This window comes from Propithecus coquereli, unplaced genomic scaffold (genome assembly GCF_000956105.1).
Source record: "Propithecus coquereli isolate 6110/MARCELLA unplaced genomic scaffold, Pcoq_1.0 Scaffold235, whole genome shotgun sequence".
Classification (NCBI taxonomy): Eukaryota; Metazoa; Chordata; class Mammalia; order Primates; family Indriidae; genus Propithecus; species Propithecus coquereli.
Window position 1 is genome coordinate 6,194,780 of NW_012147897.1, and position 26,327 is coordinate 6,221,106.

At 36.3% G+C, this 26,327-nt stretch overlaps 1 protein-coding gene and 1 pseudogene across 3 annotated transcripts in view; one reads left to right on the forward strand and one right to left on the reverse strand.

Moving 5' to 3' along the window:
* ACER3 (alkaline ceramidase 3) overlaps positions 1-26,327 on the forward strand; it is a 119,376-nt gene that overhangs the window by 22,400 nt on the left and 70,649 nt on the right. For 2 of the 3 annotated variants that reach the window (XM_012645589.1, XM_012645591.1), the window contains exon 2: positions 19,192-19,302. The exons of the other annotated variant lie outside the window; for it this stretch is intronic. In XM_012645589.1, coding sequence (XP_012501043.1) covers positions 19,192-19,302 — 111 coding nt within the window. The remainder of the gene's footprint in view (positions 1-19,191; positions 19,303-26,327) is intronic. 3 annotated transcript variants of the gene reach the window in all.
* Positions 9,015-9,762, reverse strand: LOC105811407 (annotated as a pseudogene).

Sequence of the window (26,327 nt, forward strand, 5' to 3'; positions counted from 1 at the left end):
TTTATTTATTTATTTAATTTCAGAGTATTATAGGGGTACAAATGCTTTGATTATATAAATTGTCTTTGCACTGCCCAAGTCAGAGCTACAAGCATGCCCCTCCCCCAGACAGCTCCACTGTACCCATTAGGTGTGAATTTACCCATTCCTTCCTCCCCATTCCCACCTGCTGGACACCCTGTGAATGTTAGACCCTGCATATTTAAAGTTACTTCTTCCTTTCGTCTATGGAAAGAAAGCAGGTAACTTTTGTTTTTTAACATTTCTGATATATTATTAGTTTTTCAGCAGAGTAATGGTTATATATTTGCATGCTTTTGGTTGTCTTTTGTCTTTTGCATGACCAGTTGGGAACATTGGTTGGAAATGTATTCTTCCATCACAGAAATCTCTCAGTCGAATTTATATTAATACATTTCTTCTCTTCCCTCTTCTGCTATCTCACAGCCATTTTAATTCAAGCTCATCATCACTTATTTGGACTATTGCAGTAGTGTCCTATTTTGTCCTCTGATGTCCTCTTGCTACCATCTCCAGTCTATCAGGCTTATCTTGACATTAATTGTCTTCTTACTGTGCCTCTGCCTCATTTGATCTTCATTTGCTAGGGAGATCACAGACATGTTTATCTTACTTCCAGTTTATTTTAGTAGCTTTGTCTCCTGACACAACTTGCCTCTAGACATAATAGAAGTTATTTCTCAAGGTTTCCTAGGCACACCATGCTCTTTCTTGTTTTTGCACATGGACAATTGACTCTTGAATAACATTGGGATTGGGTTGGGGCACCAACCCCCCATGCAGTTGAAAATCCACATATAACTACATATAACTTTTTTTTTTTTTTTTAAACAGGATCTCACTGTATTGCCCAGGCTGGAGTGCAGTGGCAAGGTGTTGCTTACTGTAACTTGAATTCCTGGGTTCAAGCTATGCTCCTGCCTTAGCCTCTGGAGTAGCTGGGACTATAGTCTCATGGCACCATGTTTGGCCTCTGTAATTTTTTTTTTTTTTTTGAGACAGAGTCTCACTCTTTTTGCCCGGGCTAGAGTGAGTGCCGTGGCATCACCCTGGCTCTCAGCAACCTTACACTCCTGGGCTCAAGCGATCCTTCTGCCTCAGCCTCCTGAGTAGCTGGGACTACAGGCATGCGCCACCATGCCCGGCTAATTTTTTCTATATATTTTTAGTTGTCCGATTAATTTCTTTCTATTTTTAGTAGAGACAGGGTCTCGCTCTTGCTCAGGCTGGTTTCGAACTCCTGAGCTCAAACAATCCACTCGCCTCGGCCTCCCAGAGTGCTAGGATTACAGGCATGAGCCACCGCGCCCGGCCTTTTTTTTTTTTTTACATTTTTATTTGATAAAAAAATATCCAACCCAGGCAAAAAGATAGTCAGCTATATCCCTTCCTAGAAGGATTTAAATTTTGTTTGTTGCTTACTAGCTACAGGGCTTTAAGTTGCTTAAATTGCCTGACGCACAGAATTCTCAACTATAAATCCAGAATAGTATCTTCTCACTTCTAAATCTTCATAAATTGCGAAGAGCTTTAGAAATGTGAGTTATGATTACCAGTCTGTCAATTCCAATTTCCACAATAATAGCCACAAAGAAGCGTTAGGATGTCTAAAATTATTTAAAAAGTGAGGCTTCCATTTCCTTGGCAGAGCAGGACAGAGGGCACTGTTGTAAAGTGGAAAGTGGCCTTCACCAGAAACCCAAGCCTAGCAACCGTTGGCACAGAGGATGACATGGCTGAGTGTGAGACCTGCGTGTGTGAGTGCAGATTTCTGCCTGAATGATGTACACTCGCTACCAGGGGATCTACAAATTGGACCAGTCACAGACAATACAATTTGAGATTATTCTTTCCGGGGCTCCTTATTCTTTTTAGGACGCTGGGCAGTTGTGCTGCTTGCTGGGGGTTTAGCCTGGAGAAATGAGACAGCTCATGGCACCAAATCGAGTCAACTTCACCCCGACCCTCTAGATGCGTTCGTGTGACTGTTCTTTCCGTGTGCAAAGTTTGTGTCTTCAGATCCAATCTGCTTACTTCCAGTGGTGGCGAGGTTCCCTCTTCCTGTACTGTTTCTACTCTACTCGAGATCCTATAATGTGAGGCCTCCCTCTCTGCCCTCTGTGCTCCTATTTTCTTCCTTTCTCCTCATTTCTTCAACTTTACGTGCACCCTCCCTGGTCACATTGCTGTCTTCCCCATTCCTCATGCACTTAGGAGGAGGGAAGGGGCACAGATCTTCTTTTCAAAGCAACCCTCAGCAGGCTAAGGGAAAGGTTAGTGGCCCTGTCTTCCCCCTGGGATTTCTAAGTTATTTACCTTCATCTCAAGGCTCCAGCTGCTGTGAGATCTAGAAAGTGCACCCCACATATAATTTTGACTCCCTCACAACTTAACGAATAGCTTACTGTTGACTGGAAGCCTCACCCGTAACATAAACAGTCAGTGTACACATACCTTGTGTGTTATATGTATTGTATACTGTATTCTTGCAATGAAATAAGATAGAGAAAAGAAAATGTTATTAAGAGGATCATAAGGAAGAGAAAATGTACTTTACTATTCTTTAAGAAGAAGTGGATTATCGTAAAGGCCTTCATCTTTACTGTCTTCACATTGAGTAGGCTGAGGAGGGGAGGAAGAGGAAGAGTTGGTCTTGCTGTCTCAGGGATGGCAGAGGTAGAAAGGTGGAGGAGGTGGAAAGGGAGACAGGAGAGGCAGGCATACTTGGTGTAACTTCATGGAAATACTTTGTAATTTCTGTCTGACTTTCTTTTTTGCTTTTTCATTTCTCCAAAAGTGTTCCTAATATGGTAACTATCTTTCTTCCACCATGTGCTTTTGTTTCAGTGGCCATGTCATAAAAGGGAGAGTCCATGTTGTAAAAGAAGTCAAAAACAGTCTTGAATAATCAGAACCCTTCTGCTGGACTATCTAATGTCAATTTGTTTTCTGGCACTGCTTCTGTCTTCTTCATTGTATGGCACTAGTTTGGGAACACTCCTCTCCATGAAACATCTTCTGTTAATTTCTTTGATGTGGTATCTGTTAGCTCTTGAATTTCTCCAAGATCCATATCTCAAAACCCTTCACCCCCATCTTTTTTGCCGTATCTACAGTCTGTTTCATAATTTCCTTGATTGGCCCTGTTGTAAATCCTGTGAAGTCATGCACATCTGTGCACAGTTTTCTCCAGCCGGAATTTATTGTTTGGGGTTTGATGGCTTTCATGGCTTTTCTCTTCTTCTTCTTCCTCCTTCCTCCTTTTTTTTTTTTTTTTTGAGACAGGGTCTCACTCTGTTGCTCAGGCTAGAATGCAGTGGTGTCATTATAGCTCACCTCAAACTCCTGTGCTCCAGGATCCTCCTGCCTCAGCCTCTTGAGTAGCTGGGACTACAGGTGCTTGTCACTATGCCTGGCTAATTTTTCTATTTTTTGTAGAGACTGGAGTCTTGCTGTGTTGCCCAGGATGGTCTCAAACTCCGGCCTCAAGTGATCCCCTACCTTAGACTCCCGAATTCCTGGGATTACAGGCATGAGCCACCATCATCAGGTCCACCACTGATGAGGATCATCAGTGACTCCTGTCACAGCACCTTTACTGTTGTTATCTGGTTATTGCTTCTGCACTTGAAAGTCTTCTGTAGATTGCAACTCACTAGACACTGTTTCAAATGAATTTATTGTGAAACTCGTGTTATTTAGCTCATTTGTTCTTAGTGTACATGCTGTTGGTATTATCTTATCTGTTTCTATGGTGTCTGTTTCTTATTGTTGGCAACAAAAATGACTGTCAAATTCATGTGGGTATTAAATAATCTGTGTATAGGCAACTTTCTTGAATGCTTTTATTTGTTTTTACAATGATTTCTAACTGTTTAGATTTTTAAGATTATTTTTGAATCAAATAAAATAAGCCAACAAGGTCCAGTTTTTTAAAACTATTATTGCTTATCATGATATATAAACCATAATATTCAAGATGAATCTTAGAGTAACCATTGCTTTTTAAAAACACATTACATATAATTCCAATGAATCTATTATTTTTTCTAACAAATGATTATAGACTATATATTTTTCTAAAATAGAATTAAATTATTAGAATAAAACTGTTTTACCTCATTATAGAGTAAAATCTTAAAAGGAGAACTAACATTTATCGTACACCTATTTAATTCACTTTTGTAGTATTTCATCATTACAACAATAAGTATTAATATTATGCCTAATCTTCACATGAGAAAAATTAAGGCTTAAAGTGGTTAAATAACCTGAGTAAACATTTCACAAAAGAGAATATACTATTAATAAACAAAAAGAAAAATTAATAAACAAAAAATAGTCCAGTAACCCAGAGAAATATAAATTAAAATAATAATAATATATAATTTTCTATCTCTTAAATAAAACATTTTATTGTTCAATGTTACTAAGGTTAAATTGTGAACCAATCACCCTTAACACACTGCTGATAGGAGTATAATTGGTGCAACAATTCTGAAAGGCAGTTTAGTTATCCTATGTAATGTACCCACAAATAAAATGAGTAAGTGATTATCATATAGTAGAACATTATGCTGCCATCAAAATGGTATTTTCAAATATTATTTTACTTATTATGTTAAGTAGACAAGCATTCATTGCTATACATGTTGAAATTATAGTATGATTCTAAATTTATTTTAAATATTGGATGGAAATATATGAGGATATTGATGATATTATGGAGAGCTTATAGATTATTTTGATTTTATATTTCTGTTTTCCAAATTTTTAAATGGGCATATAGTGCTTTTATATTCATAGAAACAATGACCATTTTCAGAGCTTGAAAATCATTTATAGTTATTAAGATTACTCTCTACTATCTCTGCTACCATATGATGTTTCATGTCTGCTACTATCTGCCCCATCTGTCTTTTTCTTCTTTTTCTATAGAACAGCTTTCTCTGACTCACCATATTCTTGGCCTAAATATGGATGCCTCAGCTTTAGCTTTACACTGCCTTCCATACAAGTATCCAAAAGAGTGTTGTTTTTGTTTGACTCCTAATTCTAATTTTCCAGACTAAGACTCTGTGATTAGTGTGAGATTTGGCAAGGGAGGTGAGGGAATATGGAAGAGCTTGTAACTTGCTGCCCACCCTAGTAGGGGATAAGAAACAAACTCTTGAAAAAAAAGCTGGGCAATTTCTCTAAGAGGAGATTCTACTCCTAGGAATTCATCCTGTGAACTTAATAAAATATTTGAAGAAAGAAATATATTCAGGGATGTTCTAGTGGTTGAACAGTGTCTCCCCAAAGTTTATGTCCACTTGAAACCTCAGAATGTGACCTTATAAATAAGGTCTTTGCAGATACAATTAAAGATCTTGAGATTAAATCATACTAGAATTAGAGTGGTCCCTAAATACAGTGACTGGTATCCTTATAAGAAGAGGAAAACAGTGATATAGAGAGACAAAAGCAATGCAAAAATGGAGGCAGAAAGTGATGCATTTAGAAACCAAGGAATGCCAAGGATTGCTGGAAACCACCTGAAGCTAAGAGACAAGCATGGGACAATTTTTCCTTTAGAGCCTCTAGAAGAAATGAGCCCTGCTTACACCTTGATTTTGGACTTCTGGCCTCCCAAACTCCAATCAGTGGTAATTTGTTATGGCAGCCCTAGGAGATTAATACAGATACTTATAGTATTATTTTTTCCAGTGTAAAAACCTAGAAATAACATAAGTATCTACCAACAAGGGATTGATTACACAAATTATAATATATCTAGATAATACTATGTGATCATTTTTTAAAATGATAGAACTCTATTTGTAGATTAAAGATAACAATGATACATTATTTTTTAAAAGATTATAGAACGCAAGATCACTGATCATTGGGGGTCCCTGAGAGTCTTGATCAGTGTAACTTGGAAGCAGTGCAGTGCTCAGAAAAAAATGTTTTTTTCCTCTTGTATCTACTTTATATGAGAAAGAGCTGTTTAAAAAACTATTTTTTCATATTTTAAGGCAATTTAGGAAATTTTTATGTCATTCTAAAAAATTTAACGAAAATAAGTCACAAAAATATGGAAGGTATCCTTGGTGAGATTTTAATAGTAATAAATGGTCTGTATTTTTATTAACTAAAATTAGTATGAATTTAAAATACATCTCGAAGAACTTGTACATTCATGATTTTTAACTGATACATTTCAATTTTAAGTAAATGAAGAGAGAATGAAAAATTATAATGAAATTAGTTTGGAGTGAAGGATGAATCTGTTACATCAAATTAATTTTGGGGAAAAGAATGACTCCATTACATCATAATTGAACCACATCTAAAATAATGTCTGTTAGGTTTTAAATATCTTTACTATTTTGTAAATTTGGTACTAGTTTACTTTGCGTGAGGGAAGTCTGTTTTTTTATTATTATACTGCCTTTTGTAGTAAGTGCTCAGTGACTATTTGCTATTGAATGCATGTATGAATGTAAGACCACTGTCCATAAGAAATCTGAGGATATAAGACATAAATATCTATTGATCTAATGTAGTAAAAAGAAATCTGTCTACATAAAGCAATCTGTGCTAAGTGCCAGGTGAGAGGTTAGAATAGTAAGTGCTATAAGAGAAACGGTCATTTTCAGTAAGATGATTAAGAAAAACTTCATCTAATGTAGGTAGGATTTGAGTTGGGCCCTGAAAGGAAAGTTTCAATAAAAATGGAGAAAGTAGGAATTATCAAAATAATCATTTTCAGATTTTGTCATTTCAGTAATGCCTCTTTATTATTTCTGAACATGGTTTGGAAACTTTCTACTTTGACCTCTGGAATAAATCAGAAATCTTCATTTCACCAAATATTTCTCCAGGGAGTTCAAGACCGTCTTACTTCCTTGCTCTTCTCTGGTTCATATGGCCTTCATCAGGCTTATCTGTTTAAAATCCTTCTCACTGTTCAGTGCTCATCACTGAAACTTCTTCAGTTATGTACTGATAATGCTCTTTTTGCTGAGTCTTTCCCCTCCCATCTAACTTGCATCTTGTTAGACCAGAGTTTTCCTGAGCTGTAACTGATAATGGAGCTCCCAAGTTCTTTTCATAAATCTTTACCACTATGTACTTAGCCTTTCTTCCCAAACCTTAGATGTACTTCATCTTGAATTTAATATGAACATTTTGATTTTTACAATATGTGGTTTAAAAATATTTTTAGTAATAACTTACATGCAATAAAGTGAAAGTAATGTGTATTTTTAAAAATAATGTGGAAAACTAATTTTTATAAATTAAGTACTTTTTGAAGCTACTATATGCACCCTGGAGAGAATAGAAAGACTCTTATATTAGTAGTGATAAAAAGCTTGCATATCTTTCTGTCTTTCAAGGCAAAGTAAGTATTGCCTTCTTACTGATGTCCATCTTGGGTTCCCTCTCTCCTGTTGTTTTTTTGTTATGTGTGTGTTCTTTGGTCCTGTCATCCTCCCTTGCTAGTTGTTTACCTATCTTTCCTACTAAATTATATATGTACTTTTTCAGGATAGGAACCAGGGTTAATTCAGTGCCTTGCCCATAGAAAATACTAAATGATTGTCAAATTGAACTGAATTTGTGCTTATCGCTTTTTAAAGTAAGGCGCACCTGTATTGGTTTCCTGTTTTTCATTTTGATATCTGTCTTAACCTAAAGCTACCATAAGGGCTACCTAATATTGTAGTATGTATGCATTTATATGATGGTTTGGTTTTTTTTAAACTTATGGTGAACTTAACTCTGGTATCCTATAACTTTCTTTCTTACTGGTCTGGATTGGAAGGCACACCTTCTCCCTTGTGATGATTGTTCTTGAGCTGGTTCAAGTACCAAGACAATTCCCAGGTGGCACCTAATTCTTAACATGGCGAGATTGTGGAAGTTCCTGTGTAGTATCCTGTAGATCTTTTCTCATGTCAGAAATAATCTTTACATGTATTGTTTAGTTATACTTATTATTTTTATTATATTTAATACTTTACATTATTTAAACATTGTTTTTTTCTCATTTTACTGGTCACGAAATTAAGACTTAAGCCTTAAGTTGCCTAAGTTCACACAACTAGAAGGTGATAGAAGATGTGAACAAAATGTTGCCTACTATTAATTGGGGAGATTAATTTAGATGATCTCTCTATCTTTTTCAACTCTGAAGTCTCTGAAGTTCTGGGAGTGTTTAACATTATTTGAACATTCAGCATATTAGAACATAATCAGCTCTCCACAGTGGCAATGAAGCGGTATAGATCACTTTTTCAGCTCCACTAGATTTTAATGCTTCTTTTTTTGATCCTTCTCGCTCAGTGATGGATATACAATTATAAATACAACTGAGCTCTAAATTGTTTATCCAGTGACTCAGGGCTCTGTGTATTCTGCCAAATGTAGACCTGTTTAGATTGCTGAGCACACTGGCTCCATCTACTGTTTCCTACTGTATCTTCATTCAGAGTTCTCTTAAATTTATACTTTGCAAATTGTGCTTTTCCCCTGACTTTCTTTCCCATACTTTTGATATTTGATTTTGTCTTTTCTCTTGACAAAAGATAACTTTACCTGTTAAGAAATCTTGAAATTACTGAAATATTATCAGCCTTGCCTATAATTTGTATTACATAAGGACAATGTGTTTGGGGCATAAAAATATCATAGTTTTCAACTTTTTTAAATCCCTTCAATCTATATTCAAATAGGACTCCCCTGTAGAATACAAAATTTTCTTTAATATTTTAGTACACTATTGTATGGGATATGAATGAATTTCTAGTTTCTATTTTCAGAAAAGAAACTGTTTTAATTGAATTTTCTGAGAAAAGTTAACCTCAAACCAAATTAAACTCTTAGTAGAAGCAATTTAGCCTTTATTTTCTTTTAAAATAGACTTAATTCATTTATTTTTCTTGTATAAAAACCCTATGTTCCATTATATGTATATAAATTAAAAAAAGAAACAAAAAAACCCCCTATGTTGTAGCCACAGCTGGAGCCTTGGTCTTGGGCATGGAGACTCCGGTGTGGGTCTTGAGGAGATGATCAGTGAATTCCTGGTAGGGAATTCTTGGTGAATATAGTCTCTTTCCAGAGGTCAGGGGTCAGATAGCTATAAGTCTTGGAGATGGCATCAGAGGTGGCCTTGGCAAAGTTGCCCAGGGTGGTAGTGCAGCCCCTGCTGAGGTGTAGGAGTTATCAGTGCCAGCCAGCAGCAGCAGCTTCTTGGGCACAGGGGCCAAGAAGTTGCCAGCACCTGTGGGGGCAGGGATGAGGTGTACCAGCACGGAGCCACAGCAGCCTGTCACCTTGTAAGAGACAGCGAGGGGCTTGCCAATCTTATTCCCCTGGTAATGTGTCCACACAGAGACAGACAATGGAGAGCTTAACCAGGATGATGGCCCTTGGGATGGCAGTAGCTACCTCTTTGGGGCACTTAACATCCAGACCAACATGGCCATTGTAGTCTCTGATGGCAATAAACATCTTGAATCTGGTCCACTGTCCAGTGTCGGTCTGCTTTTGCGTCAGCATAATCTTCAAAGCCTCATCCTTGAGAGGTGCCTCCTAGAAAAAGCCATTGATCTCAGACTCCATGACGGACAGGGAAAACAGATAGATCTCCTCCAGGGATTTGAGCTTCATGTCCTTGTCCAGGCATTCCAGCTTAGTGACCAGCATCCACTCCTTGTCCTTGGCCTTGCCTCTGTGAGCTCCAAGGCCTTGGCCGGAGCTTCTGGGCCCTGCTGGTGTACCTGCATCATCTGCCATTGAGTGTTTTCTCAGAGAAGGAGAATAGCCTTTATTTTCTATCATTCATCTTTTTAATACTTTAATTTTAAATTAAACCCAGTATAACCACATTGTAGAAAGTATAGAAAAAAGAAGAAAAAAAATTCCATTATTTAACAATCTTAAACACCCATTCTTATTTTTGTGGTTAGAGAACCCTCACCAACCATAGTTTCACCTAGCCATGATTGATGAAAGCATAGTTTTATAATTGTGCTAGTTGTCAATTTATTACCTCTCAGCTCCAAATTCACCATTCATTACGCGCTTCGTGAAAATGGACCTGAGTCCTTAAATGTTTTCCTTCGACAGCCGGGAGGATGTTAAACTTTGTCAGTAGAGGGCACTAGAGAGACATTGCAAGAGGAGGAGATTTTTCTTCCTGGTTCTGGTGTGTTGGCTAGGTGGAGGCTTTGGTGCCAACTCTTGAAGTCCAGGTGGCTTAAACAGCCTCTGGCTCCTAGAGTGTATGAGGCTTTCCCAGTTTCCAGCTCCTGAAGTTTGGTCAGCTTCTCCAGTGCCAGGCTACTGCATAACACAGCAGTCAGCGGCACCTATTGGTCAGTACCTTCCCCCGCCCAACCCCTTCCCCCATACCTCTATGTGATCAGCTTTTCTGGCACCCTAGAGGACAGATTTCCAACAAGTTCTGAAGAGTGGGTTTTCAGCAAGTTCCGGGTGTGGCACCACAGCAACGTCTCTGCTATTTAGTGAACCATGTCATGTCTTCTCCAATAAGGTCTACACCTCAGCCCTGGGAAAGCCTTTTCTTTAGTGTTCCATAATATCTCAGACTTAGGGGCAGTAGCTGCTCCTTATATTTGCTGATCCTTTATTCTGTAGAGTTTTCTTTATTTCTTATTAGCAGGTCCCTTAGTACTACAATTCCCTGTTATAGTTAATAATTCTTTTGGTAAGCTTTTCCTATTTAAGTTACTCTGTGGTTTATCTTTTCTGATTGGACCCTGACTGAGACCATTTTTTAACCAAAAGTTTTAAATCCATGATCATTATGGACGTTATTTTTGCTTAATAAAATTAAATTAGCTAACATTTATATGGCCCCTTATTTACAAAGCAATTTTATATCTACTATTTAAACCAGTTTTTAAAAAATAACATTTTATTCTTTCTTCCTGACTTTATAGTCTTACCTAATTTATCAAATTTTTGCTTTTGTGGTTAATCTTTTTCATGTCCTTTTAAAAAAATCACAGCCACTCCAAGGTAATGAAGATGTTTTCCCATGTTTTCTTCTGAAAGTTTTATTATTTTACCTTTTACATTTAGATTTGTAGTACATCTGGAATTTATTTTTGTGTAAGGAGTGTGAGCTGGGGGTCCAGATTCATTTTTCTCCTATATAAATATCCAGTTGGTCGAGTACCTTTTATTGAAAAGATCATCCTTTCTCTACTACACTGCAGAGTTGTATTTGTCATAAATCAAGTGGTCATAAATGTTCATTTGTTCTTGTAATTTTATCTGTTCTATTTATCTAACCTTGCTAGTAATAGGCCTTGATATCTAGTACTATAAAAATTCCAGTTTTGTTGTTATTCAAGATTGTCTTGACTTTTCTTACACACTTGTATTTTCATATGAAGTTTAGAATTAGCTTATCAATTTGTACCCAAAACCTGTTGAGAGTTCTGTTAGTATTATGTCTTTCACATCTTTGTCAGATTTATTCTTCGGTATGCAATGTGTTTTGGTATTACTATAAATTACATCTGCAGCACCAAAGCTGCAGTTACAGGTTCTGGTTGGCAGTCTGACTCAGGAATCAAAAATGTCTTTAATGTAATAATATGTTTACTTAGCTTTATAAAGAGATACAGGGGTATAGCATCTTCATCTGATCTGGAAGCCCAATCACTACCCAAATGCACATCATCAAGTATAAAGAAAGATGCAGTGGCTCACACCTGCAATTTCAGCCCTTTGGGAGGCCAAGATGGGAGGATTGCTTGAGGCCAGGAGTTCAAAACCAGCCTGGGCAACAGTAAGACTTCGTCTCTACAAAACATTTTTTAAAAAATTAGCCAGATGTGGTGGCCCACACGTGTAGTCCTAGCTACTCAGGAGGCTGAAGCAGGAGGATGCCTTGAGCCCAGGAGTTTGAGGTTATTGTGAGCTGTGGTCATGCCACTGTACTCCAGCCGGGGTGACAGAGTGAGACCATGTCTCTTTAAAAAAAAAAAAAAAAGGTATAAAGAAAGAATTCTTCAGGGATCTAGGCAAAAAAAGCAAGTAATCTAAAAGGGAAAAATTTAGACTGCTTCAGACTTCTTCGTAGTAACATTCAATCTGGATGATAACAGCACAATACTTACAAACTTTTGAAGGAAAGAAAATCTGTGGCATTTTATAGCATTCACGTCTTTTTTTAAATATAAATGCAAAAGACAATATTCTTAAAAACTCGAGAAGTCAGGAAATATAGCACCTATAAGTCCTTGAAAAACTATGAAGATGGATGGTGAAATGTAAATAACTAAAACTTGATTTAAAATAAAAAGAGAAAATATGGAAAGAAAAGCCATGGGGGGGCCTGGTGCGGTGGCTCACGCCTGTAATCCTAGCTTTCTGGGAGGCCGAGGCGGGGGGATTGTTTGAGCTCAGGGGTTCGAAACCAGCCTGAGAGAGAGCGAGACCCCATCTCTACTAAAAATAGAAAGAAATTAATTGGACAGCTAAAAATATATAGAAAAAATTAGCTGGGCATGGTGGCGCATGCCTGTAGTCCCAGCTACTCGGAAGGCTAGGCAGGAGGATCGCTTGAGCCCAGGAGTTTGAGGTTGCTGTAAGCTAGGATGATGCCACGGCACTCTAGCCCGGGCAACAGAGTGAGACTCTGTCTCAAAAAAAAAAAAAAAAGAAAAAAGAAAAGCCATGGGGAAAAAGACTGGTGGTAGGCACTGTATCCATTTAAATACAAAACTGAGGCTAAAACAAAGTTGAAATGACTATATGACCTAGGAATTCTACCCCTAGTTATATACCCAAGAGAATTTTTGTATCTGTCCCCAGAAAAAGTTGTACATGAATGCTCATAGCAGCATTATTCATAATAGCCAAAAAGTAGAAACAACCCAAATATCCAACTGATGAATATATAAACAAAGTGTGGTATATCCATATAATGGACTATTACTTGGCAATGAAAAAGAATGAAGTTCTGGGTACGTGCTCAACATGAATGAACCCTGAAAACATTATGCTAAGTGAAAGAAGCTAGACACAAGACTACATACTGTGTCCTTTCATTTGTGTGAACTGTCTGGAATAGCCAAATCCATAGAGACAGAAAGTAGATTAGTGGTTGCCAGGGGGTACGGGAAGGAGGTAATGGGGAGTGACTGATGATGAATCTCGAGTTTCTTTTGGGGCTGATGAAAAAGTTCTAAAACTAGTGGTGATGGTTGTACAAGTCTGTAAATATGTTAAAAACTGCGGAATTGTACACATTAAAAGGGCGAATCTTATATGTAAGTTGTATCTCAATAAAGTTATTTTTTTATAGAAGAAAAAACAGGATAGAAAATGTGGTTTGCAGAACAAAATATAAGCCTTTGATAATGTAAAATATAAAATCCTTGACAATGTGGAAATGTCTAATAAAAATCGGTAAGAAGGGGAGGGGAGAAAATTTACGAGTGTGAATTTCTTCAACTTTTACAGCAAGGATGCATTTGCTATAAAAATTAAACATGTATAACAAAAATCAGGCCTCTAACTTTTAGTGGTTTTCATATGCAGTTTGACTTTCTTTTGTTAGAGTATTTTTAATACTTTTTTTTTAAAGAATATGTCTAATGCCCTATAAAACTTTGTCTTTTCTTTCTTAATTCATCCATTCATCTCTCTCTGTATACGTTAAGCTTAGCAAATATTGATGATAATTTCTGAGTCTTGGAATATTTAACTATTTCATTTTTCTTACACTTTTATAAATTGCTTAAATTTTTTATAATAAATGTGTCATTCTTTGAAAAGAGTGAAGTCATTCTAAAATAAATAATCTGCCATCTACTATAACCATTGTTAGATCAAAAAAATAAGGAGCACATTCATTTTATTAATAATAACAGAGGACAAAGGAGAAACCGCTACATTCAGGTTTTAAGCAAGCATGCATGCATGCATGCATTTGTTCATTTTACCAGACTTTCCTTAGTACCCGCTCTGTCCTTGGTAATGTGCCAAGTGATAGGGATAAAAGCATGAATAAGAAACTGTCCCTGATCCCCAAAAGCTTGTAGTCTAATAAGGCATCTTGTTATATTTTTGGACAGCTTTAATTTTAGAATGTTTTGCTTTGTGTTGAGTGGAGATTTGCTTCTCTGCACCTTCATTGATTTTAATTCTGGTATTTTAGAGTCATAACCCCATTCACCTTTAACTTTACAGTGTTTCAGATATCATATGATGTGTTGTATTTATTAAGTAAATTTTGCTTTATTCTAGTCTCTTCTCCTAATGCTTTAATATCTATTTTGTTTAAAGTAGGGTGCCACAAATAAGACAAGCATTCCAAAGAGAAGCTGAATTACAGCAGAGAGAAGTAGAATGACTACTATCCAGCTCTTTCCATTTTTACCTCTTTTCTGTGTTTTGAGGTAGTATTTTGAGATCTTCCTCACAGAATACATTTGAGGTACTATACAGAGATTTCCCCCCTACCTGTAGAAATAGTTTCGTCATCTTTCTGTTTTTGGAACTTTCTCTCAGGGTTGGCCTTATTCTCTCTCACACAACCTATATTTGTGTTTTGCTATTCCTCATTCTAATTTAGAAACCTTTGCATTGTCCTTAATTGAGCTTCATGTAGTTTGTAGGACCCTCCTCTATGCCCTCTACCTCCAGGTCATTTGAAATGTACTCCTGACTTACATACTATTCACATCTCAGCCAAATTTAATAATATCTGTACATTTGGGCATGTTTTAATTCCTTTATCTCAGTCATCAGTAAAGATTTTCATTAGTTTGAATCCTACCACTCCTGCATGGTAAAATACGTAACATCTCCTACAGGTTTATTTAAAGCTATTGATAACTGCATTTTAGATACATAACTCTCAATCTGTCTGGCTCCCCACCTTAGATTTTCACACTCTACCTAGGCAAATTACTTTGTTTTTTGTACAATTTGGAATTCACTTAATATATTCTGAATAGAATACTCTGATATAATTTTTAAAATATTAATAAACACCCTCCTTGTGTGAATACCGGGCTAGTGAATCTAGTGGTAAGAACGTTGGCTATAAAGACAGGTCGACCTAGAATAAAGTCTTGGCACCACCATTTGCTTATTGTGAGAACTTGGTTAAATTATGTAATCTCTTAGCCTTCTTTTACTGTTTATGTAAGACGGACAATAATATTTCACAAGGTTGATGTGAGAAGCAAATAAGGATAGCACATGTAAAATGTAAAGTCCAGTATCTGGTACTTGCTAGGCTCAGTAGGTTTTTGTTCCTTTCTCTCTTTTCAGGGTCTAGCTCAAATCTTATCATGTCTGTGAAGCTACTCCCAACTATTTTACTCCCTTCCCTAAATGATTCTTTAATTAATTTTTATTTTATCCAAGTAATACATTTTTAAAAAGATAAAAATCTAGATATTGCTAAAAGACTTTAACAAAACCCGAAAGCAGTACTCTTCTCTAACCCTTTTTTGCTACTCTACTGTGTAATTTTACTCCCCAAAAGCAAACTTTTTTTAAAAAACAGCTTTACTGAGGTATAATTGACATACAAGAGACTGCACCTATTTAAAGTATACAAATTATTTTGACATAGGTATACACCATTACCAGTCATGACAGTGAACATATCTATCACCTCCAAGTTTTATTGTACTTCTCTGTAAGTCCTCCTTCTGCATCAGACTGTCCCCTCACCCCCCATCTCTTCCCCAGCAACCATTGATCTGCTTTCCATCACTATAGATTAGTTTGCATTCTCAAGGTTTTTATATGGACTGTTTTAGTCCGTTACTGCTAATTCTAACATCTGTGTCAGTTCTGGGTTGGTTTCAACTGATTATTTTCCTCATGGGTCATGTTTCTTGCTTCTTAGTATGCCTGGTAATCTTTGATTGGAACCAGACATTGTCCTTTTTACCTTGTTAAGTGTCGGATAATTTTTGTATTACCATAAATAGTCTTGAATTTTGTTCTGGGATTCGATTAAGTTACTTGGAAGTAGTTTGATCCTTTTTGCTTTTATGATTTGTTAGCTACATTTTGAACAGGGCTCAGTCTAGGACTAATTTTTCCCTATTACTGAGGCAAGGTCTTCTTGATTACTTTATCCAATGCCTAGTGAAATATGAATTTTACTATTCCGGCTTGTGGGAATAGGCACTGTTTCTGGTCATGTGAGAGTACCAGGTGCTCTTCCCTCTAATCTTTTCACATGGTTCTTTCCTGGCTTTGGGTAGTTTCCTCATATGCAGATGCTGATCAGTCTTTTGCTGAATAGTTAAGGGTCCCTTTATAGATTTCCAGGGTTCTTTCTCTCTAAAGCTCTCTCTCATATACTCTCTCCTGTGAAATCTTGTCACCTTGGTCTTCCTGAACTCTAAGCTCTGTTTCCTCAACTCAGAGAGTCTGCCAGACTTACCCTGGGTACTCCCTCCCTATGCTGTGGCCTGAGATTTTCCTGAATACTCCAGGCAGTAAGCTGGGGCAATCATAGGGGTCATCATTTGTTTCTTGTTTTCTCAGGGATCATTCCTTCATTGCTTGATGTCTATTGTCTTTAAAACCATTGTTTCATATATTTTGTCTCTCTCTCTCTCTCTCTCTCTCTCTCTCCCCCTCCCTCCCCCCTTTTTATTGGAGCTGGGGGGGCAAATCTGGTGCCTATTTCTTCATCTTGTGTGGAAGCAGAAGTCCAGCAATAACTTTTTACCACTTAGCTATTTTTTTCTAGAATTTGGCTCCAGATTTCCAAATAACTTGCTTACAGTGCTATTTCTGGATCTGTAAATTGAAGTTACTGTCTGCTGTCCCCCAGTTATGATTGTTGAGGATTTGCTTTCTTATACCATTTCCTCTTTTCCCTACGTTTTCTTGATAAATTCAGAGCATAATTTTTTTTATTAAGAAGTAGTTAGGATGTAACATTAATAATATCAATATGGCTGTGTAAATAATGTTCTCTGCTAGGCCAAATAGTGTACTCTGGGGTAACATTTCTTTTTCTGTAGACTTTTTTGTTATTCCTTGTGGTTAATAATTACATCGTGGTAGCCACTGGAAAAAAGATGAAGAGATATTCACACCGCTCAGCAGTAAAAACTCCAAATGAGATTAAATTTAAATTTTTTAAAAAGTGATACCAGGGTTGGGCATGGTGGCTAATGCCTATAATCCTAGCACTTCGGGAGGCTGAGGTGGGAGGATTACTTCAGCCCAGGAGTTCAAGACTAGCCTGGGCAACATAGCAAGACCTCATCTATTCAAGAAAAAAAAAAAATTAGCCGGGTATGGTGGCATGTGTCTGTAGTCTATCTACTCAGGAGGCTGAGGCAGGAGGGTTGCTTGAGCCCAGGAGTTTAAGGTTGCAGTGAACTACGATCGTGCCATGGCACTCCAGCCTAGGTGACAGAGCAAGACCCTGTCTCAAAAAAATAAAAAGTGAAACATAACGCATTGAAAGAAAATATGGGTAAATTCCTCTATAACCTTGGAGTGGGGAAGGCCTTTCTAAAACCGTGACTAAAAATCTAGAAGCTATAAAAGATTGATAAATTCAGCTACATAAAAAGCACCCAAAATTTGTCTATAGCAAAATATATCAGAAGCACAGTCAAAGAGTTTGCATCTCATAAGATAGGGCTAATATCCCTTTTACAAGAAGGACTCCTTCTTAAAGAAGGAAAGTTAATAGACAAAGTGGCAAAGGGCATGGTTATGCATTTCATAGGAAAAGAAATACAAATGGTCCTTAAGCATATAAAATGATGCCTGTACTCATTGTAAGAGAAAGGACAATGCATCCATGTTTTCTTTTAATACTTTTTGGGTTAATAAATAAATTCTTTGACTAAGCAATCTCACTTTTCGGAATCTATTTTACAGATGTACCTACACTTGTTTTAAAACAAACAAACAAATATATATATATATATATGTATGGTTATTCTTTGCAGTATTGCATGTAATAGTAAGAATTGGAAATAACCTAAATGTTTAGTAACAGAGGACTGGTTGAATACAACTTACAGCACAAGTTTTTCAATACTTCTGTCAAATGCCTACCAACATTTTTTCCAAATTTTATAACTTCTCAAATTGCCTGTCCCTTCCTTTCTTTTTCTTCTTAGAAATTTCTTTCATGCAGTTCTTGGTTCTCCTGCTTCTATTTGGATTGCATGATCTCTCTGGTCCTTTTGTGCATCTATAGTCTTGGGACTTTTCTTTACCTCTCTCCTGTGTTGCAGCCCGTTTCTTAGATCCCATGTCATCCTTTCTCGTAGTTAACGTCCTCGTTTTGATTCATTACATTCTCCAGCTGATTCCAGAGAAAAGATATGTTGTAGGTGTATTTTTTGAATCCTTGACTGTTTGAAAATGTTTTGTTCTACCCTCAGTTAATTGTAATTTATCTTGATATTTGCACCTATGCTGAAAATTATTCATTTGGAATTTGGAAAATATATGCCACTTTATCCTATCCAGAATCAAATTTGTAAAATACTGTTTGGCTATTTCCCCTCCATTTTACCTAATTATTTCTATTACTGGGGTTTTTACTATTCCTTTGCTATTTATGTTTGAGCTTTGTTTTTGTAAAGACAGGGACAAAAATCAAATTAAGATCCATTGCTTTCAAGTTTACTAGAAACAGAAACTATAAACTATAAACATTACCAGGAAAATGGAATTTTAAAGAGACATGCAAAATGCAAACACCAATTTGTTGTTTTCTGATTCTGCAGACAAAATTAACCCAGTTCTGTATTTATCTTGTCTTACTATGTCCGTGGACCACACTTTCAGCAGCAGTGGTGTAGGCTGCCTTCTTTAACTCATTTTTTACTGTATTTCTGAGATTCTTTCTGAGATCCTTTCCTGCTTGCCTTTGGAATTTAGAATTTCCTTTAGTGGGTGTGCTGGTCAAAAATGTTTAGTTTCATTTGTCTGAAAGTATCTTTATTTTACTTGGATCCTTATAAGAAATTTTCAATGACTACGCAATTATTATTCTTCAGCATCTTGAAAATACCTTTCTGCCGTATTTCTGAGAAGTCACCTATTATTGTTGTTAAGGGCCAAATGAATGTATATTTAAAGTATTATTATTGATTAACCTAAATATCTTCTTGTATTTTTCTCTTACAGGGAATACAGTGAGTAACCTGATTATGATCATACCTCCAATTTTTGGCGCAATTCAGAGTGTTAGAGATGGTCTGGAAAAACGGTACATTGCTTCTTATTTAGCACTCACAGGTATGTATAACGTTTCATTTGAAAAAATGATGTACAGTATTCAAATGGGCTGTTTTTCTCATTCATTTCTAAAAGCAGTTCTCAATTTTGTCTTCTTTATTACACAACTTGAACATATTCTGAAACTTCTTAGTAAAAATTCCAGACTGACCAGGCACTGTAGTTCACATCTATAATCCCAGCACTTTGGAAGGCCGAGGCGGGAAGATTGCTTGAGGCCAGGAGTTTGAGACCAGCTTAGGTAACACGAGGCCCTGTCTCTATAAAAAATTTTAAAAATTAGCCTTGTGTGATGGTGCACAACTGTAGTCCTAGCTACTTGGGAGGCTGAGGCAGGAGGATCACTTGAGCCTAGGAGTTGGAGGGTGCAGTGAACTGTGATCATACCACTACATTCCACTCCAGCCTGGGTAACAGAACTAAACCCTGTCTCACAAAACAAAACAAAACAAAACAAACCACCAACAAAAAAACTTCCGCAAAGCTTGCCAGTAAATTAAACTGCATTTTGAATAAATTTTTTTAGAAATTACAAAATATTTCAAGCATACAGAACAGAATAGAGATAATATAACAAACACACCCACATTTCTTACCACCCGTCTTTGTCAGGTCTGAACAGTTTGTAATGTTTATTTCAGACTTTTTTTTAAAGAAAATAAACTACTATAGATAAACTTGATTTTATCCCCCTCGACCTCCTAGCATTCCCCCCTCAGCTAACCTCTATTCTGAATTTGACGTTTATCATTTTCTCACATTTTTTTGTGTTTATACTACATATGTATGTATCCTTAAATGTATATTTAGTATGGTTTTGCATAGTTTTAAACTTTTTAGAAAGGATACCATCTAACCTTTTGCAACTTACTTATATTCTTATATAAAATATACAAGGTTACCCACTGTATTCCCTGTAAGAGAAAAATACAAGAAGATATTTAGGTTAATCAGTAATATTACCTTAAATAAAGATACATTCATTTGGCCCTTAACAATAATTAATAGGTGACTTCTCAGAAAGATGGTGGAAAGATATTTTTAAGGTGCTGAAGAAAAATAATTCTGTAATCAGAATCTACAAAGAAATCAACAAGAAAAATATCAAACAAACCCATCAAAAAGTGGGTAAAAGACACGAACAGAAGCTTTTCAAAAGAAGATAGACAAATGGCCAATAAACGTATGAAAAAAATGCTCAACATCACTAGTCATCAGGGAAATGCAATTAAAACCACAATGAGATATTACCTTACCCCTGTTAGAATGGCTTTTATTAAAAAGTCCAAAAATGATAGATGCTAGTGTAGGTGCAGAGAGAAAGGAACACTTATACACTCTTGGTGGGACTGCAAACTAGTAACAACATCTACGGAAAATGTATGGAGATACCTCAAAGAACTAAAAGTAGACCTACCATTTCAGCCAGCAATCCTACTACTGTGCATTTACCCAAAGGAAAGGAAGTCATTTTATCAAAAAGACACCTACACTCAAATGTTTATTGCAGCACAATTCACATTTACAAAGATGTAGAATCAACTCAAGTGCCCATCAATTCATGAGTAGATTAATAACATGTAGTATATGTATACCATGGAATACTACTCAGCCGTGAAGAAGGATGACTTGATGGCTTTTGCAACAATTTTGGATAGAACTGAAGACCATTATCCTAAGTGAAGTATCTAAAGAATGGAAAAACAAATACCACATGTTCTCACTATTATATTGGAACTAATCGATGAGCACATCTGTGCATAGAGGAAAGTAAAACTTAACAGAACTCAAGTGAAGGGAGAAGGGGATGGGAGAAAACCTATCTAACAGGTACTATGAACACTATCTGGGTGATGGACACACTTATAATCATGACTCAAGCATTATAAAAGTGATTGATATAACCAAAAATATTTGTACCCCCATAATACTTTGAAATAAAAAAAAAAGAAAAACTATTCTGTAGTCACCAAAAATTTCTTACAAGAATTCAAGTAAAATAAAGATACCTCAGACAAATGAAACAAAAAGTTTTCCACCAGCACACCCATTAAAGGAAATTCTAAATTCCAAAGGCAAGCAGGAAAAGGATCTCAGAAAGAACCTCAGAGATAGAGTAAAAAATGAGGTAAAGAAGGCAGCCTGCACCAGTGGCTGCTGAAAGTGTGGTCCATGGACACAGTATGACAAGATAAATACAGAACTGGGTTAGTTTTGTCTGTAGAATCAGAAAACAACAAATTGATGTTTGCATTTTGCATGTCTCTTTAAAATTTCATTTTCCTGGTAATGTTTATAGTTTCTAGTTTCTGTTTCTAGTAAAACATGAAAACAATGGATCTTAATTTGATTTTTGCTCCTGTCTTGACAAAAACAAAGCTCAAACATGAATAGATGGATGAATCAACTTTACCAGAGCCTAAGATGGGGAAATCACGTCTGTCATATTCTTGTGTCATCATAATAAAAAAATAGCAAAGAAAGTGGATTCTTTCTACTAGTTTATTTCTTCTGTTGCTTCTTTTTTAAGTATGACTCACATGCCATATTTCTTTTTTATAACTCTAAATACAATTTCTTTTGTTTTAGCTCGTGGTGGATATTATTTCCACATGGACAGAAAAGACTTCTAGTGACCACAAAACTGTAAGCTGTAGGATAGCATCTCAGATTTTACCATAATTAGATTATTCATTAGATATGAGAGATTTTAATTTCACAATCTGTTACTCATATGATTACTCTTTTTCAGAAAGTTTAAAACTATGTTAAACCGTACTACATATACTTTTTAGGATGCGTACATATGGTAGTATAAACACAAAATGTGAGAAAATGGTAAGCGTCAAATTCAAAATAGAGGTTAGCTGGTGGGGAGGTGCTGGTAGGTTGAGTGATATAAAATCAAGTTTAACTATAGTAGTTTATTTCTTTAAAAAAGAAAAAGATCTAAAATTGATGTTTATTTCTTATTTAAAAATAATTTGAAGTCGGGCATGGTGGTTCACACCTGTAATCCCAGCACTTTGGGAGGCCAAGGCCGGAGGACTGCTTGAGGCCAGGAGTTCAAGACCAGCCTCGACAACATAGTGAGACCCCCCCCTACCTCTACAGAAAAATTAAAAATAAAATCAGCCAGGCATGATGCCATGTGCCTGTAGTCCTAGCTACTTGGGAGGCTGAGTCAGGAGAATTGCTTAGCCTATGAGTTTGAGGCTGCAGTGAGCCATGATCACACCACTGCAGTCCAGCTTGGGTGACAGAGCAAGACCCTGTCTCTTAAAAAAAAAAAAAAAAAAAAGATCTTACTGAAACAAAAGAATTACAAAACACATCAACCCCTCCTGCCTTCAGCCCCCAAAACTATACACATACCCATATATACATATATGTGTGTGTATATATACCTATTCTGACAAAAGGGAGCAATGTTAAACTAGGAATCTTTTTTTTTGACATTCACAAAAAATCACCTTTTTATTTATGTCAAAAGCAAGATAATGATCAGACTAGTAATTTTTTTTTTAGGACAGAGTCTTACTCTGTCACCTAGGCTAGAGTGCAGTGGCATCGTTATAGCTCACTGCAACCTCAGACTCTGGGCTCAAGTGATATTCCTGCCTCAGCCTCCCGAGTAGCTGTGACTACAGGCACGCACCACCATGCCCAGCTCATTTTTTAATTTTTTTGTAGAGATGGGGGCCCCACTCTTTCTCAGACTGGTCTCAAAAGGGGAAACCAACCAAATCAGAATATCAAAATGACAGATAAAGAATTCCAAATATGGATTATAAGTAAGCTCAACAAAATACAAGAGGAAATGGAAAACCAACACAAACTACCCCCCCCCAAATTTAGGAAATGTATGAAAAATTCACTAAAGAAATTGAATTATTAAAAAAAAAATCAAACAGAACTTCTGGAAATGAAAAATTCATTCAAGGAAATGCAAACACAGTGGAAAGTCTTAAGAATAGACTAAAACAGGCAAAAGAAAATCTCAGAGCTTGAAGACAACACCTTTGAATTAAACAAGTCAGTGAAAGATGAAGAACAGAGAATTAAGAGGCAGGAACAAAGCCTACAAGAAATGTGGGAGTATGTTAGGAGGCCAATCATAAGAATTATAGGCATCCCTGAGGGTGAGGAAGAAAACACACAAGGGTTGGAAAACCTATTTGAGGGAATAATTGAGGAAAACTTCCCTGGTCTTGCTAGAAATTTAGATATCTAGCTACCAGAAACTCAAAGAGCACCTGAGAGAATCATCACAAAGAGGCAATCACCACGACAGATATTCATCAGATTAGCCAAAGTTAACACGAAGGAGGAACTCCTGCAAGCTGTAGGGTGAGAACATCAGGTAACTTACAAAGGAAAACCCATTGGGCTAACTGCAGACTGAGATCTTAGAAGCCAGAAGGGCTCGGTGCCCCATCTTTAGTCTTCTTAAACAGAATAATGGCCAGCCTAGAATTTTGTATCCTGCAAAACTAAATTTCTTATATGAGGGAGAAATAAAGACTTTTCAGACAAGCAAACACTGAGGGAATTTGTCAAGAACAGACCTCCCTTGCAGGAAGTACTTAGATGAGCATTATATGTCAATCAGCACAATAGAAACCCACCAGTATAAAATCACCCAAAAGCTAAAGTTCAGAGCCCATATAAAATACTAGCTCAAGAGGTAAAACAAAGCCACAAGCTTCTCCCAAACAGGATGAACAGAAATGCATCCTACTTATCAATTGTTTCCATAAATGTGAATGGCTTGAATTGCCCACAAAAGAGACATAGGCTAGCTGAATGGATAAAAAAAATACAAGCCAAGTATCTGCTGTCTCCAGAAAACACATCTAACCCACAGATACTCATTCAGACTCAAGGTGATGGGAAAAAAAATTCCATGTAAATGGAAATCAAAAGAAAGCAGGTGTAGCCATTCTCATATCAGATAACATATATTTCAAATCAATAATGGTTAAGAAAGGCAAAGACGGTCACTATATAATGGTAAAGGGAGCAATACATCAAGAAGGGATAACAATCCTAAATATTTATGCACCCAACACAGGTGTGTCCAGATTCATAAAGCAAACCCTATTAGATCTAAACAAAGTGATAAACAATAATATCATAATTGCTTGGCACTCTAACACTCCACCAACAGAACTGGACAGATCTTCCAAGCAGAAAATAAATAAAGAAACACTGGACTTAAATGGGATTCTAGAGCAAATGGGTCTAACAAATATTTACAGAACATTCTACCGCAAAACTATGGAATATACATTCTTCTGATGAGCACATGGAACATTCTCTAAGATTGATCAGATCTTAAGCCACAAAAGATGTCTCAACAAATTCAAAAGAAATAGAGATTATACCACGTATCTTCTCAGACCGTAGTGGAATAAAATTAGAAATCAACTACAACAGAAACACTCAATTCTACACAAAGTCATGGAAATTAAGCAACCTATTGATGAATGATTATTGGGTCAAGAAGGAAATTAAGATGGAAATTCAAAGAGTCCTTGAACTAAATGACAAAGGGGATACAAGTTATCAAAATCTATAGGATTCAGCAAAAGCAGGCCTAAGGGGAAAATTCATAGCCTTAAATGCCTACATCAAGAAGACAGAAACATCACAAATCAACAATCTAATGAATCATCTCCAGGAACCAGAAAAGGAAGAGCAAACCAATCCAAAACCCAGCAGACGAAAGGAAATAACTAAGGTCAGAGTAGCGCTAAATGAAATTGAAAATAAAAAAATAATACAGAAGACTAATGAAACAAAGAGTTGGTTCTTTGAAAAGATAAACAAAATTGATAGACCTCTTGCTAGATTAAGCAGAAATAGAAAAGAAAGGTCCCAAGTAACCTCAATCAGAAATGAAAAAGGAGATTTTACAACTGATGCCACGGAAATACAAAATATCTTTGAATACTATAAAAATCTCTATGCCCATAAACTCAAAAGCATTGAGAAAATGGACAAATTCCTGGAAACACACAACCTTCCAAGTCTCAATCAGGAAGAAATAGAACTCCTGAACAGACTAATTATGAGCAAAGAAATTGAAGCAGCAATAAAAAAATCTTCCAACAACAGTAACAGAAAGTCCTGGACCAGATAGTTTCACAGCCGAATTATATCAGACCTACAAAGAATTGGTACCCATACTGCAGAAGTAATTTCATAACATTGAGAAGGAAGGAATCCTCCCCAACTTATTATACGAAGTCAGTATCACCTTAATACCAAAGCCAGGAAGGGACACAACAACAAAAAAAGGAAAACTATAGACCAATATCCCTTATGAATATAGATGCAAAAATCCTTGATAAAATTCTAACAAACTGAATTCAGCAAACTGAATTCCACCGTCCCAAATTAAAAGAAACACGACAGCTAAGTGCAATATGTGATCCTAAATTGGATCCTGGTTTGGGGCTTAAGGGGAAGAAGCCTTTAAATGACAATATTGGACAAATCAGTGAAATGTGAATAAAGACTGTATAGTAGATAATAATATTACATTAATGATAAATTTCTTGAATTTGATCATTGTGCTGTGATCATATAAGAGAATGTCCCTGCTTAGGCAATATATGCTCAAGTTTTCAGGGGTAAAGGGTCATGCTCTCTGTAACTTACTCTCAAAGCAAAATAACAATGTGTTTAGTGCTTTATTTTTATATGCTTTTTTATATAAGGGGAGAGAGAAAGAGAATATGGCACAATGTTAATAATGAGTAAATCTAGGTTAAGGGTATATGGGAGTTTATTGTAATTTTTTGTGACTTCTATACTATCTTAAATATTTTTAAAATAAAAGGTTTAATTTTTTAAAAAAGATTTATTGAATACTTAACGTCTGTTTGGTGGTATGTACCAAGCAATCTAACAATGAGCATGAGATTTAGAGTAAAGATAGGAACAGAAGGCCGGGCGCGGTGGCTCACTCCTGTAATCCTAGCTCTCTGGAAGGCCGAGGCGGGCGGATTGTTTGAGCT